General features: G+C 44.1%; 1 protein-coding gene across 1 annotated transcript in view; it reads right to left on the reverse strand.

The window, feature by feature from the left end:
- The window catches only part of poldip3 (polymerase (DNA-directed), delta interacting protein 3), a 33856-nt gene extending 20639 nt beyond the window's left edge, over positions 1-13217 (reverse strand). Inside the window, exons 1-2 of the mRNA XM_063062622.1 lie at positions 12374-13217; positions 1028-1448 (exon numbers count right to left, since the gene is read on the reverse strand). Of these exons, the coding sequence (XP_062918692.1) occupies positions 1028-1448; positions 12374-12432 (480 nt within the window). The 5' untranslated portion in view covers positions 12433-13217. The remainder of the gene's footprint in view (positions 1-1027; positions 1449-12373) is intronic.
- Between the last annotated feature and the right edge of the window lie 359 nt (positions 13218-13576).

Here is a 13576-nt window from a genome sequence, read left to right on the forward strand (position 1 = left end):
ATTCACTTTAGCAAATGGAGACCACTTGATCGTCTCATCATGGCTGATCCATTTTTCCTCTCAGCCCCAATCTCCTGCCTTCTCCCCATATCCCTTCATGCCCTGACCAATTAAGAACCTATCAACCCCTGCCTTAAATATACCCAATGGCTTGGCCTCCACAAATGCCTGTGGCAACAAATTCCCACATTCACCATTCTCTAGCTAAAGAAATTCCTCCTCATCTCCATTCTAAACGGAAGTCTCCCTATTCTGAGGCTGCGTCCTCTGGTCTTAGAGTTCCCCACCATAGGAAACATTCTCTGCACGTCCAATCTATCTAGGCCTTTCAACATTTGATAGGTTTCAATAAGAACCTCCCAATTCTCCTGAATTCCAGAGGGTCAGATCCATCAAACGCTCCTCGTACGATAAGCCTTTCAATCCCTGAATCACTTTCGTCAACCTCCTCCGAAACCTTACCAATGTCAGCAAATTCTTTCTTAGATAAGGCGCCCAAAACGGCTCACAATATTCCAAGTGAAGGCTCACCAGTGCCTTACAAAGCCTCAACATTACATCCTTGCTTTTACCCACAGTACTACTTCTAAGTTTTGTTCAACAAGGAGCACTGATTCATCATCTGAGAGAAGACAAGTGGGGACCAGAAGGACACTTCCTTGCCCATATTTGTTCTGCGTGTTGTCCAACCACCTAACACCATTAAGAAACCGGACAGCACTTCACTTCACATTTGTCAGCTTAACTGTTAAAAACATTTTACAGATGAATGTTTTGTAAAATTAATTCCAGAGAAAACAGAGAGGAAAAGCACAGCGTGCAGTGTTGGCACAGAGCAGTTCTGCTCATGAATGCTGTTTGTTTTATACCTCGACCTGGTCATTACATTAATACTGGTGACTAGGCTAATGCCAGCAGCATAGTGACTGGAACACCAGCACCCCTGTAAATAAATGTCAATTTAGTTAACGTCTGCATAAGCTTTTTTGTGCCAAATATTCTGAGGCTGTAGGTTAAAAGTTTCAACCTGTGGTACTTGGATTGTTTTGGTTATCCTTCCTCCTGTGTTGATGGTTCCTGTGGCTGGAACAGTGGCCGCAGCTGGAGCACTTCTCCTGGCACTCAGCCGCTCCCGAGCATCCAAAATCTTCTTCACTGCCAGCCCCTTTTCACTCGCATCCTGGTTTTTCCTTGAATTGATCATTTCACGGGCATCGAGAACCTTTGGGGTGCCCCCTGTTATTTTTGAGCGCATGTCCTTCTGTCCCAAGCGATCGCGAGCGTCTCTCATGGTTAACCGCTGCCGAGCGTCAGTGATGCCAATCTTCTGCCGTGCATCAAAAGTCCTCTGAAAGCTGCTGGCTGGCCAGCTTGTGCTTAAGTTTACAAACTGATCTCCAATCCGTGACTTAACACCACCAATGATAGGCCTGGGACTCGATAGCGGTCTGAAACAATACAAGAAGCACAAATGAATCGTTCAGAGTCAAACACAAATTGAACAATGCTGCAAGCAAAATACTGCAGAGGCTGGAAACCTGAAATAAACTTAGAAACACCAAGGTCAGGCAGCACATGTGGAGACAGTAACAGTTAATATTTCAGGCCAGTCATCAGACTGGGAACATATCACCAGCCAGGGACGTTCATTTTGGACAGTTATCCCAGCTCGAACATGCCACTGCTCTGGGTACCAGGAAGGGTGAGCACTACACTCTGTTGTAGCCACTGTGATTTCACAGAGATGAACGTTTGCACTTGATCTTCGTTTTAAAACCCAGTCTGACAGAGGTGGCATTGGGTGCGGATGGGAGGAAAAGTACCACATACAGCCCAGGACGAGTGTGCTATGTGTAGCCCAGTGAGGTGAGAGGCACGGGTAGGGTATCTGGGCTTGGGTTCCATGTTCATTTATGCATTCATGGGATGCGGATGCTGCTGGCTACTGGTCACCCCCAACGGTCGTTATGCGGAACTGGTAACTGCCATGCTGGGCTGGAAGCACACACTGTTATACAAATGGCAGATTTTCTTCTCTGAAGAATATTAGCGAAACAGATTTTTTAAAATCAACATGGTCGTTATTTCTCTTACTAACCTTTCATCCCAAACATAACTGATTACCTGAATTTAACTTCCACATCTGCTTTAGTGGGATCTGATCTCTACACCGGTGGTTTGGGAATCTGGACAACAGTCAGGCCTGAAACGTCAACTGTACCTCTTCCTAGAGATGCTGCCTGGCCTGCTGTGTTCACCAGCAACTTTTATGTGTGTTGCTTGAATTTCCAGCATCTGCAGATTTCCTCGTGTTTGCGTAATTGATACACTACCACCTTTTTCACCAAGGGTAGGGAAGTCCAAAACTAGTGGACGTAGGATAAGGAGAAGAAGGGCAATATTTATTTAGTTATTTTTATTTTACAGAGGGGGTGCTGAGTGTATGGAATGAGCTGCCAGAGGAAGTGGTTAAGGTATCGTCTAAGAAGCACTTGCACTTGGAATGCAGGAAATGGGATTGACTAGCTGAGTGGACAAGGTGCTTTGCATGGACAGACTGGGGCAAAGGGCCTGTATCTACGCTGTATCGCTCTATGATTCTACTGTTTCTTTCAAATACAGGTGGACTGCTCAAGATGCAGGCAGCATCTGGGATAACTCGAGTATAGCAGGAGGCACAGGAAGGTTGGAGTAAGGATGGTGAAGAGAGTGTGGCTTTCAGGGTCCAGGGTTTGGAAACAAACAGTATGGTGCACACTGAGGTTGAAAGTCTCTTTCAAAATTCAGGGCAAGGTATATCATTCAAGGAAGTATGAATAGAAAGTTGAGGGAAGAAACATAGAAAATAGGTGCAGGAGTAGGCCATTCGGCCTTTCGAGCCTGCACCGCCATTCAGTATGATCATGGTTGATCATCCAACTCAGAACCCTGTACCTGCCTTCTCTCCATACCCCCTGATCCCTTTAGCCACAAGGGCCATATCTAACTCCCTCTTAAATATAGCCAATGAACCGGCCTCAACTGTTTCCTGTGGCAGAGAATTCCACAGATAAGAGTCTGTGCATTATATAAGGATAGAGCCAATAGGATCAGGATGGGCCAAATGAGCATGGGGGCAGAGTACTGTGACTGTAATGTAGAGAGTCCTGAATGTCATGAGCGACAAGGTATATCATTCAAGGAAGTGTGAATAGAAAGCTGAGGGACGAGTCGGTGCAATACATAAAGATAGAACCAATAGGATCAGTACACAGGGTCCAGGATGGGCCAAATGAGCATGGGGGCAGGGTATTGTGACTGTAATGTAGACGATCCTGAACGTCGTGAGCAACCAGAGTGCAGGGTCCAACAGTCATATGGATTTGGAGTTGCAGAACTCTTCAAGTACATACAGTACAAAGATTACATTTTTCTGTAAGATCACGAGGGATGGATCAGTACCTGATTTAGTTTTAGGGAATAAAGCTGGGCAAGGGGGTAGGGTGGTAAAGCCGCGGTATTTGATGCAGCAATCATAATTCAGTTATCAGAGTTTTGGAAAAGGACAAATATAGGGCAGAGTTACTTTAAACTGGGGAAAGGTCAATTTTACCATGCTCAGATATGATTAGAAGTGGGCTCTAAAAAGCTACTCAAAGGCAGTGTAGCGCTAGAGCACAGGAAGCACCGGAAGAAGAGAAGTATGCTTATCCACTTTTATTTTTTATTATATTTAGAGATACAGTGTGGATAAGCCCTTCCAGCTCTTTGAGCTGCGCCACCCGCAATCTACCAATTTAACCCTCACCTAATTACAACGACCAATTAACCTACTAACTATGTGGGACCCCTGCATTCACGGGGAGGACAAACAAACAGATGACGTCAGAATTTAAGTCCGGTGCCCGAGCTGTAGTAATGTCATGCTAATCATCACACTACCGTAATGCCTGTAGCTGATAATAGAAAAAGGGGGTTATAAAGCACACAGGACAAGATAAAGCCCAGGGGGTGTGCGTGAAAGTAAATTTGATTCATTACATGAAATCAAGAAACGGCTGACAGTACTAGGTGCATTAAAGGCTGTGGTATAAGAATGTCTGCACTCCAGATTTTCTGTGCCTCTTGCCGAGCTGTTCTAGTATAGTTACAACAGTGGCATCTGCTCTATGTGGAAATTGTCCAGGTATGTCTCATTCACAAAAGGCAGAACTGATAACTGCCAAATCTCCACCATTACCAAAGTAATGGAAGCTGTTGTCAACAGTGCTGTTAAGCAGCACTTACTCATCCATACCCTGTTCGTCGATGCCCAGATTTCACAAAAATATTTGGCTCTGTCTCCAACAAGTGAGCATGTAACTCCTTATCCTTGACATCAATGGCATTGCCATTACTAGTTCCCCACCACAGATATGTTGGGAGGAGGGAGGGGTGGAATTCACTTCAGACTCGAAACTTAACTGGAACACAAAGTTCATGGCTATGAACACACCAGAGATTCCTCCAGGTAGCCAAAGGCAAGGCAAGAATGTGACCAAATACTCTGCACTTGCCTGGATCAGTGCAGCATAGACAGCTTGCAAGCAGCTTGACACCATCAAGAGCTTTACAACTCCCTTGAATGACACTCCAGTCACCACCCTGAACATTCATTCCCTCCACCACTGGCACTAGTTGCTGCACTGTGAACCAGCTACAAAATCCTCCGTAGCTACTTGTCCAGGCTACCCTAGAGCCACCCAAGCCTCTACCATCAAGATGAATAGGGAAAGCAAGTACTTGTTCTCCTCCAAACTGAACACGTCCCTGACTTTGAAATGTATCGCTAGTCATTCGTCACTTGGTCCAAATCCAGCATTTTGTGTGTACTGCTCAAGATTTCCAGTATCTGCTTGTGTTTATGAGGTGCTAAATGAATATTTCTTTTCTGCATTTACCCAACGGAGAACAAAACAAGAGAGTTCAGGGAGAGGAACAGAAATGTTCTGAAGCATGCTAGCATCAGGAAGGAGGATGTGCCCTGATGAGGTGAAGCCCAGACGGCTATGGGAAGCAAGGAAGGTGACTGCTGGGCCCTTATGGACATTTTTGCATCTTCATTTGCCACAAGGGAAGTACCTGATGATTGAGCGCAGAAAAAGTGTTCCTTTATTCATAAAGGACGATAGGGATACATCACACAACTACAGGCCAGTGATGTTCATACCTGTGGTAAGATATTATTGGAAAATAACAGAGGAACAGGATTTACCCTCACTTAGAAGGACAGAGATTGATTAGTTCAAGGGAAAGCTTGCCTAACAACTTTGAATTTATTGAGGGGATAATTAAGTTACTAATGAGGAGAGTATGGTAGATGTTGTCCAGATGGACTTTAAAGTCATGGAGCCACAGAAAAGTACAGCACAGAAACAGGCCCTTCAGCCCATTTCTAAATGACAATAAACGAGGACTGAGTGTCCTCATAATCTAATTTTAGTCCATGCCAAAACCATTTAGACTGCCTATTCCCATTGACCGGCACTGGGGCCATAGTCCTCCATACCCATACTATCCAAACTTCACTTAAATGTTGAAATCGAGCTCACATGCACCACTTGTGCTAGCAGCTCATTCCACATTCTCATGACCCTCATGTTCCCCTTAGACTTCTCACCTTTTACCCTTAACCCATAACCTCTGGTTGCAGTCTAACCCAACCTCAGTGGAAAAAGTCTGCTTGCATTTACTATATCTATACCATTCAGAATTTTGAATGCCGCTATCAAATCTCCTCTCAATTTTCTATGTTCGAAAGAATACAGTCCTAACCTATTCAATCTTTCCTTACACAGTGGTCAGTTCTCTGGCACTGAGTCTGCCTCTTTAACTCTGGTCCTCCAGACCCCGCAACATCCTTGTAAATTTTCTCCGTACTATTTCAATCTTGTTTACATCTTTCCTGTAAGTAGGTGATAAAAAGAGAAAAGAAATTCCAATTCACTACCTCATCCTGAATGCCGAGCGACTGAACCTTCTTGACCAGACTCCCGTGCGAGACCTTGCCAGATGCCTTACCAAAGTCCTTGTAGACAACATCCACTGCTTTGTCTTCATCCACTTTCCTGGTAACTTCCTCAAGACACTCTCTAAGATTGGTTAGACATGACCTACTACGCACAAAGCCACAGGATTTGTGGTGGCACCTTTGATATTTGTGACGTAGATTAACAACTTGGATATGAATGTATAAGGTAAGATAAGTGAATCTGCAGGTAATACAAAAATTGGTGATATTATCTGAAGTAAAAGGGAAGATTGGTAGCTGGGGTTGTTTGCTTGTTTGCAGAGTTGTTTGCTGAGCCTAGAGGTTAGGTCGTAAACGTTTTGTCACCACTCCAGTGACATCATCAGGTGCGCAATTGAGTGTTGTTTCTGCCGAGCGCTCATATTTAAATTGGTCCGACTTCTTAAAAGCTTGGTTCTCAATGGAAGACTCTATTATCAAGCATACTGAACTGGATGCAATTTACAAACCTATGCATCTGTGGGATTGGGGCCAAGGAAACCACGCTTACAATGGTGAAATAACCAGGGATATGGTTCGGCAGAAATCACTCAGCTAGCTGGTTGGCCAGGACCCAACAGAGACCAGCAGTCAGTGTGACACCCAACCAATCAGAACAATGAGCCGGATCAATATAAACGTAAGCACTCGGCAGAAACAACACTCAACTGCGCATTAATGGTGACGAAATATTTGCAACCTAACCTCTGGTGTCGGCGAATAACCCTACACACAAGATCCTTTAAAGCTAGAGTTGGGAAAAGATCGGCAAGAATGTGGGACAGAGCTAAGGCAAATGGAATTAAATCCTGACAAATGTTAATGCCCTAAGCAGTGTTACTGAACAGAGGGAGTTTGTGGTAAAAACGCACACATCCCTGAGAGTGGTATCACAGATGGAAAAGGTGGTGAAGAGGACATATGGAATGCTTGCTTTCATTGGCTGACACATCGTGTAAGAATTATAAAATATTGATTAGGTCATATCTGGCATACTGTGTGCAGTTCTTGTTACTGCACTACAGGAAAGATACCATTATTGTGCATAGTGTGCAGAGTAGATTTGCCAGGATGTTGCCTCGACTGAAACATACTAAAGTGGCAATGGATAGTTTTTAGCTTTGGTGCAGGGGAGGGTGAGCTGAAAGACCTTGAAAATTATGAGGGGGATATAGGGTCAGGTGTTAAAAAAAAGATTCCCATGCGAGACTGTCCCAAGAGAGGTCGGAGGTTTGGAGGGAAGCTAAGGGAAGATTTTCTTTCCCCCTCGGTGTGTGGATGGAGTCTGGAACGTAATGGCTGAAAAGATAGTGATGGCAAATAATCTTCCAACATTTAGGGAGCATCCAGCCAAGTACTTGAATAGGATAAGGAAATACACGACAGGATTATGGTTGATCAAGTCATCTGATTGGTAGATTAATGATGGCAGTTGTTAACAAATAAAACAAAGACACATGCAAAAGCTGCGAAGTGCGGGTCAGAGCTGCAAGAAATGCCTAACAGACCAGACAGTGTTAGTGAGAGAGAATGTCAGCTAATATTATTGGTGGACAATCTACGGCAGAACTGGCAAATTCAAATACAGCCCACGTTATATGACATTGTTTAATTCAGTAAAATTAAAAGTTTGATGCTGCTCCTTAAGCTTACATGGAATAGTGGCAAACGTTGAAGACAGATAGGTGAGGGTGGGAGTGAGATGGGAATCGGAAACTCAGGATCATTCCCGCAGATGGAATGAAGGTGTGTCACAAAGCAATCACCCAATCTGCCTCTAGTTTCTCCAATGTAAAGGAAACACTATCATGAGCACCAAGTGGTGGGAAAAGTGCAAATGAAACACTGATTTACCCCAAAATAATTTTGGGTTTCTGGGTGTGAAGTGAGGTGAGGTGTGGTCGATGATAAAGTGCTGTCAGAAGGGGCGAGATTGACCAAACTAACATCAGTGGTGGACAAATTGTAAATGCATTTTAGGGACAGATATCAGCATTTACGGAGGTATAAATTTAATCATTAGTTAGCTTTGTTGATTAGAATCTAAAGAGTTATTTTTCTTTTACTTATATGTTTGTATAATCACTTGTTTGTCTCTAAATGTTCGGTGGATTTTCAGTAGTTTGAAGTATAGGGGGTTCTGTACATATGTAGTTCCTTTGTCTCTCAGGCCTTTATCAAATCTGCTCGGTCCTGATGAAGAGTCATGGCCCACAACATCAACTGGTTATTCATTTACATAGATACTGCCCGACTTGTTGAGTTCCTCCAGCATTTTGTGTGTGCTGCTTCAAATCTTCCCTTCCTGCACAAGATTCTTAAGAAAGTTATTTTCAAACCAACTCTCTGAATGAGAACAACGTTCTAGAGAAGTTTCAGTCAGGCTTTAGAGCAAACCACAGCTCAGAGACAGTGCGTACTAAAATTGTCAGCGACCTTAGCCTCAGCACTGATGCCAACAGAGTCTCAGTTCTAATTCTTCCAGATCTACATGCTGCCTTAGACTCAATTGATCACAACATTCTCCTAGATTGTGTTGAGAATTGGTGTGGCCTGTCTAATAGTGCCCTTAATTGTTTTGTTCATATATCTTAGAGTTAAAATTTTTTGTCTGTCTTGGAGACCAATCTATTAGGAGTTACAATGTACCTCCTGTTGTTGTTCAGGGAAGCTGCCTCTTCTCCCTATACATGCTCTCCTTTAAGAGACATTATTAGAGAGCATAAACCTGATTCATGGTCATTCAGATGACACACAACTGTGTATCTCCATTGAGCCTGATGATGATAACACCCTATCTTCTCTGACTTCTGAAACAGCTGCAATAAACAAATGCATGAGCAATATTTTCCTAAAACTAAATGAAGACAAAACTGAAATTCTTTTGCAATATACACAAAATGCTGGAGGAACTCAGCAGGTCAGGCAGCATCTATGGAAATGAATAGATAGTCAACGTTTCAGTCCAAAACCTAAAAGAAGGGTCGCTTTTTATTTCCATGGACGCTGCCTGACCTGCTGAGTTCATCTAGCACTCTGTGCATGTTGCTTTGGATTTTCAATAGAATTCCTTTGCTGGTCCCAAAGCCAAAAGAGATAAACTTCTTGATAAACTTGAGAACTTTGCTCCCCTTGTAAAATCAGAAATAACTAGCCTGGGTTATTATCCTCGATTCAGATTTGAATTTTAAAATTGCAGATAAAGAGTGACCAGAGCAGCATTTCTACACTTAAGAAATATTGCAAAGGTACTGCATGTCCGTTCCTGTCATGTAATGACACTGAAAAACTACAACTCACGCTTTTATATCAAATAGACTCGATTACTGCAATGCATCTTATACTGGCCTTCCAAAGCAATCTCTTGACAAACTTCATTCAGTATGTTGCTGCTAGACTTTTAACCAAAAACGGGATGAGGGAACATATCACTCCTGTACGAGTCACTCATCATTAGCTTCCTGTCTCTTTTAGAATTGATTTTAAAGTTCTCTTAAAAAACTTTTAAGAGAAATGCCCTGGCACAAGAGTACATCACAGAATCACTTTCATTTATAATCCTACTTGAGCTCTCGGGTCGTCTTCCACCGGTCTTTTAAATTTAAACTATCTCCCTCAAAGGATAATTGACAAGTCGTCTTTTTTGAACTATGCTTCTAAACTGTGAAATTTCATACTTAAAACTATAAGGGATGCAGACTCAACTGACACTTCTAAACACCAGCTCAAAACCTATTTAGTTGTTCTTGCTTTTAACTAATATCTCTTCGTCTTTTATTTTAGTGTCACGTTTGCACTTCATCCCATTGTAAGGCATTTGAACTGTATCATCTGTATAAAAAGTGTTCTACAAATAGTTATTATTATTATAAGCCTGAAATGCCATGGCTGTATAAATCAAAGTTGAATATTGTCTCACAGGCTATTCTTATTAGAGAATTCCTTTATCTGTCCAGCTTGAAACAGTTTGCAGTATAAAGAAAAACCACAAGGAAGGATCTTTGTTAGAGTGAGTTGGTTACAACTAGAGTTAGTTACCTGCTGCTGTGATTTACTGTTAGAGTGATTTGGCTACAGTTAGAGTTAGTTACCTGCTGCCATAATTTACTGTTGTTTCTTTGTTATGAACATCTAATAAAACCATAAGTTTTGAGCCTCATTCTTGACTTGCGAAGAACCCTCTGGACAGCATTATCTCCAGAGCCAACACCATTTTTGCTGTTCCTTACTGTAAGGTAGTGTCATTGCCTACTCTTTCTAGAGCTGCCATAACATTTTAATTGCTCTTATGGACCTTGCAACATCATCTATTGGGATCAGGACTGCTGCAAAATAACTTCCTTCTGAAATGTCCCATTTAAATCTGGACTCAGGATAGTAAGACAAGTGTGTGTCTCATAGCAGGAAAGACAAAACCCAAGTAACAGGATCCTACCCACTAATACATGGAAGGAGATCCAAGATATTTACGTAAATATAAGACTTCTTGTTCCAAGAACTCAAACTGTTTCTTAATGCCTGATAGGAACCTTGTCAGATTACAACATTCTTATGGTGCACTGTCAATAAAAATTCCATTATTCTATTTGGGACGGTGTAACGAATCATTAATTGGTTAAGGAATAATTGCATGGGCAATTATTTTTTGAGGTAATACAGAGGAATAACATTTGATTTAGTTTGAGGTGGACAAAGCTAACACTTTACTGAAGTCCCACACGACCAACTGACTCCAAGTGCAAAGTGGGGTTAAAAAAGTAATGAGAAGAAAGCACAGCATGCCTAAAATACTAGACAATCTAAGACCTACTAAGAATAGGATGGAGATTTGTACAAGTGACAAAAAGACACTAGTCAATGCATAATGAGGTGAGGTTAAAAATCGCTGATTATTAGGGAACTGCTGCTCTTCTTCTCCAGTTAGAGTCACAGAGCAATCCAATACAGACACAGGCCCTTCAGGCCAGTGAGTTCATGCCAACCACAGTAACCACCAGCTGGTTCCAATTTCCTACATTCAACCCATATCCTTCCAATCCCCTCCCCTTAATGTACCTGTCCAAGTACCTTTTAAAAGTTGTTATTGTTCCTGCCTCAGCCACTTCCTCTGGCAGCTCATTCCATATACTCAACCACCCCCGTATGAAAAGATTGTCCCTCGTGCCTCTTATATCTTACCCCTCTCACCTGAAACCTGATGCCCCTTAGTTTAGGAGCCTTCACCCCACCCCTCATCCTGGGGAAAGAACTGTAACAATCCACCACTTGTGTCTTTCATAATAATAAGCATTTCTACAAGGTTGCTCCTTGTTCTTACATTCCAAGGACTAAAGACATAGCCTGGCCAACCATTCCTCATAACTCAGGCCTTACTAGTCTGTCAACCACCTCGTAAATGTCTGCACTCTTTGTTTAACCACATATTTTCCAAAGTAGGGTGATCAAAAATGTACACATTGTCCAAAAGCAGCCTTGCCAATGATCGGAAACAGAAGAGCAGAGCCTTTCCCTCCGAAACCAGAGACCTGGGTCCAACTCTGAACTTGCAGTGCTCCAGTTTCTTCCTACCTCCCAAAGATGTGCACGTTGTAAAAGATGTAAAAGCTTTAGGGAGGGTGCAGAAGGAATTTACTGAAATAAGTGACCAGGGGCTTTAGATATGTGACTAGACTGAAGATGCAGCAGTTGATAGCCATTAGCAGAGGATCAGGAACTAGGTACCACAGAATGTGTTGTTGGCAATACAGCCACACTAACATTCAGCAATGAGCAAGATCTGCCATGGATCACCAAGAGTAGTAGCAGAAGCAGATTCAATTGTAGAGGATGAGCTATAACTCTAACAGTGAGCTGGAATGCGGAGGTAATCGATACGCCATGAAATGGCAAAGGATGCCACAAACTCATGCAGGCTGCTGGGGAAGAGGAGGAAGGAAAGAATGAGATCGGGGTCACGGAAAGAAGGCTTTAAGAGGATCGGGGAAAGAAAGAGTGAAAGAGCCCGGGGGTCGGGGTTGGTGAAGGGGTCTGGAGGGGTCCGGGGAGAGGAGAAGGGAGAGGGGGGAATAACGAAGTGAGGTGGCCTGGGCCTGCACCTCTCACGACAACCATTCTTGCTCACGGACAAGACTGACAACACAATAGCCAATGACAACACCGGTTCTCAGCTGGGTAGCCAATCGGGAACCCTGGGGGCGGTACAAACTTAGGTGCGCGACGCGAGGTGAACTTCCGTTTCCAACGAGTTTGCAAAGGGGCCTGGACGGAGAGGCTGAGCTCGGCGCTACGAGCCCCGGCACCGAGATCATCGTTGGCCTGCCCCGGCCGCCAGCGCACTCTTCTCACCTGCCTTTAACGCGCAGCCCGCGCCTCCGGATGATGTCGTCCAGCGAGGAGTCCGCCATGGCCGTACGGATCGAGCTGGGCGGGCGATGGGGGTGGTGAGGGGGGATGGGCACGGAGGCCGGCGCGGCTCAGGGAGGTGCGGGGAGCAAAAGCGCAACCGGATCGAAATCTCGAAATCGCAGCCCGGCGTCAGAGCAGGCGTGGGATTCGGGAGCTCACGCTGCAATCGACGGCTGGCACTTGCTGCGACTTAAAGAGGCGATAAGGCCCCCTCGATATGTCGCTCACCGTCAATGGAATCACCGGGGACGGCCATCCCCTAACTCCCGGCCTTTATCCTGGACCCTTCATTGCGCTCCGCACGTCTGCTCCTGTGAGGTGGATGGACAGAGTGGACACACACCGAGACAGACATTAGGTGCTGCTGGAAGGGGAAGGACGCCGCTCGGTCTCCCAGCATGCTGACTAGCCGGCTACAGGGGTGTGCACTGAACTTCGGTGCGGCCGATGCAAATCCCGGTGGGGAAGGACCACCGTCTGGGGTCCGGACACTGAACGGCCGGGCCTCGGGCAACAGCCTCTCAGACTCCTCATGGGCGCATAATTTAAAGAGGAAACAGGAGTAACGTGTTGACGCACTGTTAGAGAATGTATTGAATTAACTGTCTGATGAACACAGAAATATGTGATATCTACAGTATATTATGAATAAGTTCAAAGTAAATCTATTATCAAAGTATATAAGGTTTAATATCCACGTGTCGATAAGTTTGTTAACTTTGCTGCAGCAATACATGATAATATGGGTATAAAACTGTAAAGTACGGTAAATATATGTCTATTAAATAGTTTAGTAGTGCCAAAACAGGAATAAAAAGTGGTGAGGTAGTGTTTGTGGGTTCAGTGTCCATTCAGAAATGGATGGCAGAGGGGAAGAAGCTGTTCCTGATCGTTGAGTGTGCGCCTTCAGGCTTCTGATGGTAACAGTGAGAAAAGGGCATGCCCTGCGTGGTGGGGTTCCTTAACGATGCATGCCACCTTCTTGAGGCGCAGCTCCTTGAAAGGTGTCTTGGATAGTACGGAGGTTAGTACTCATGAGAGAGGTGACTAACAACTCTCTGCAGCTTACTTTCATCCTATGCAGTAGCCACCCGCCCCCCCCCATACCAGTTGGTGATGCAGCCGGTCGGAGTGTTCTCAGTA

The sequence above is a fragment of the Mobula hypostoma genome, chromosome 11, assembly GCF_963921235.1.
Source record: "Mobula hypostoma chromosome 11, sMobHyp1.1, whole genome shotgun sequence".
In the NCBI taxonomy this organism is placed as follows: domain Eukaryota; kingdom Metazoa; phylum Chordata; class Chondrichthyes; order Myliobatiformes; family Myliobatidae; genus Mobula; species Mobula hypostoma.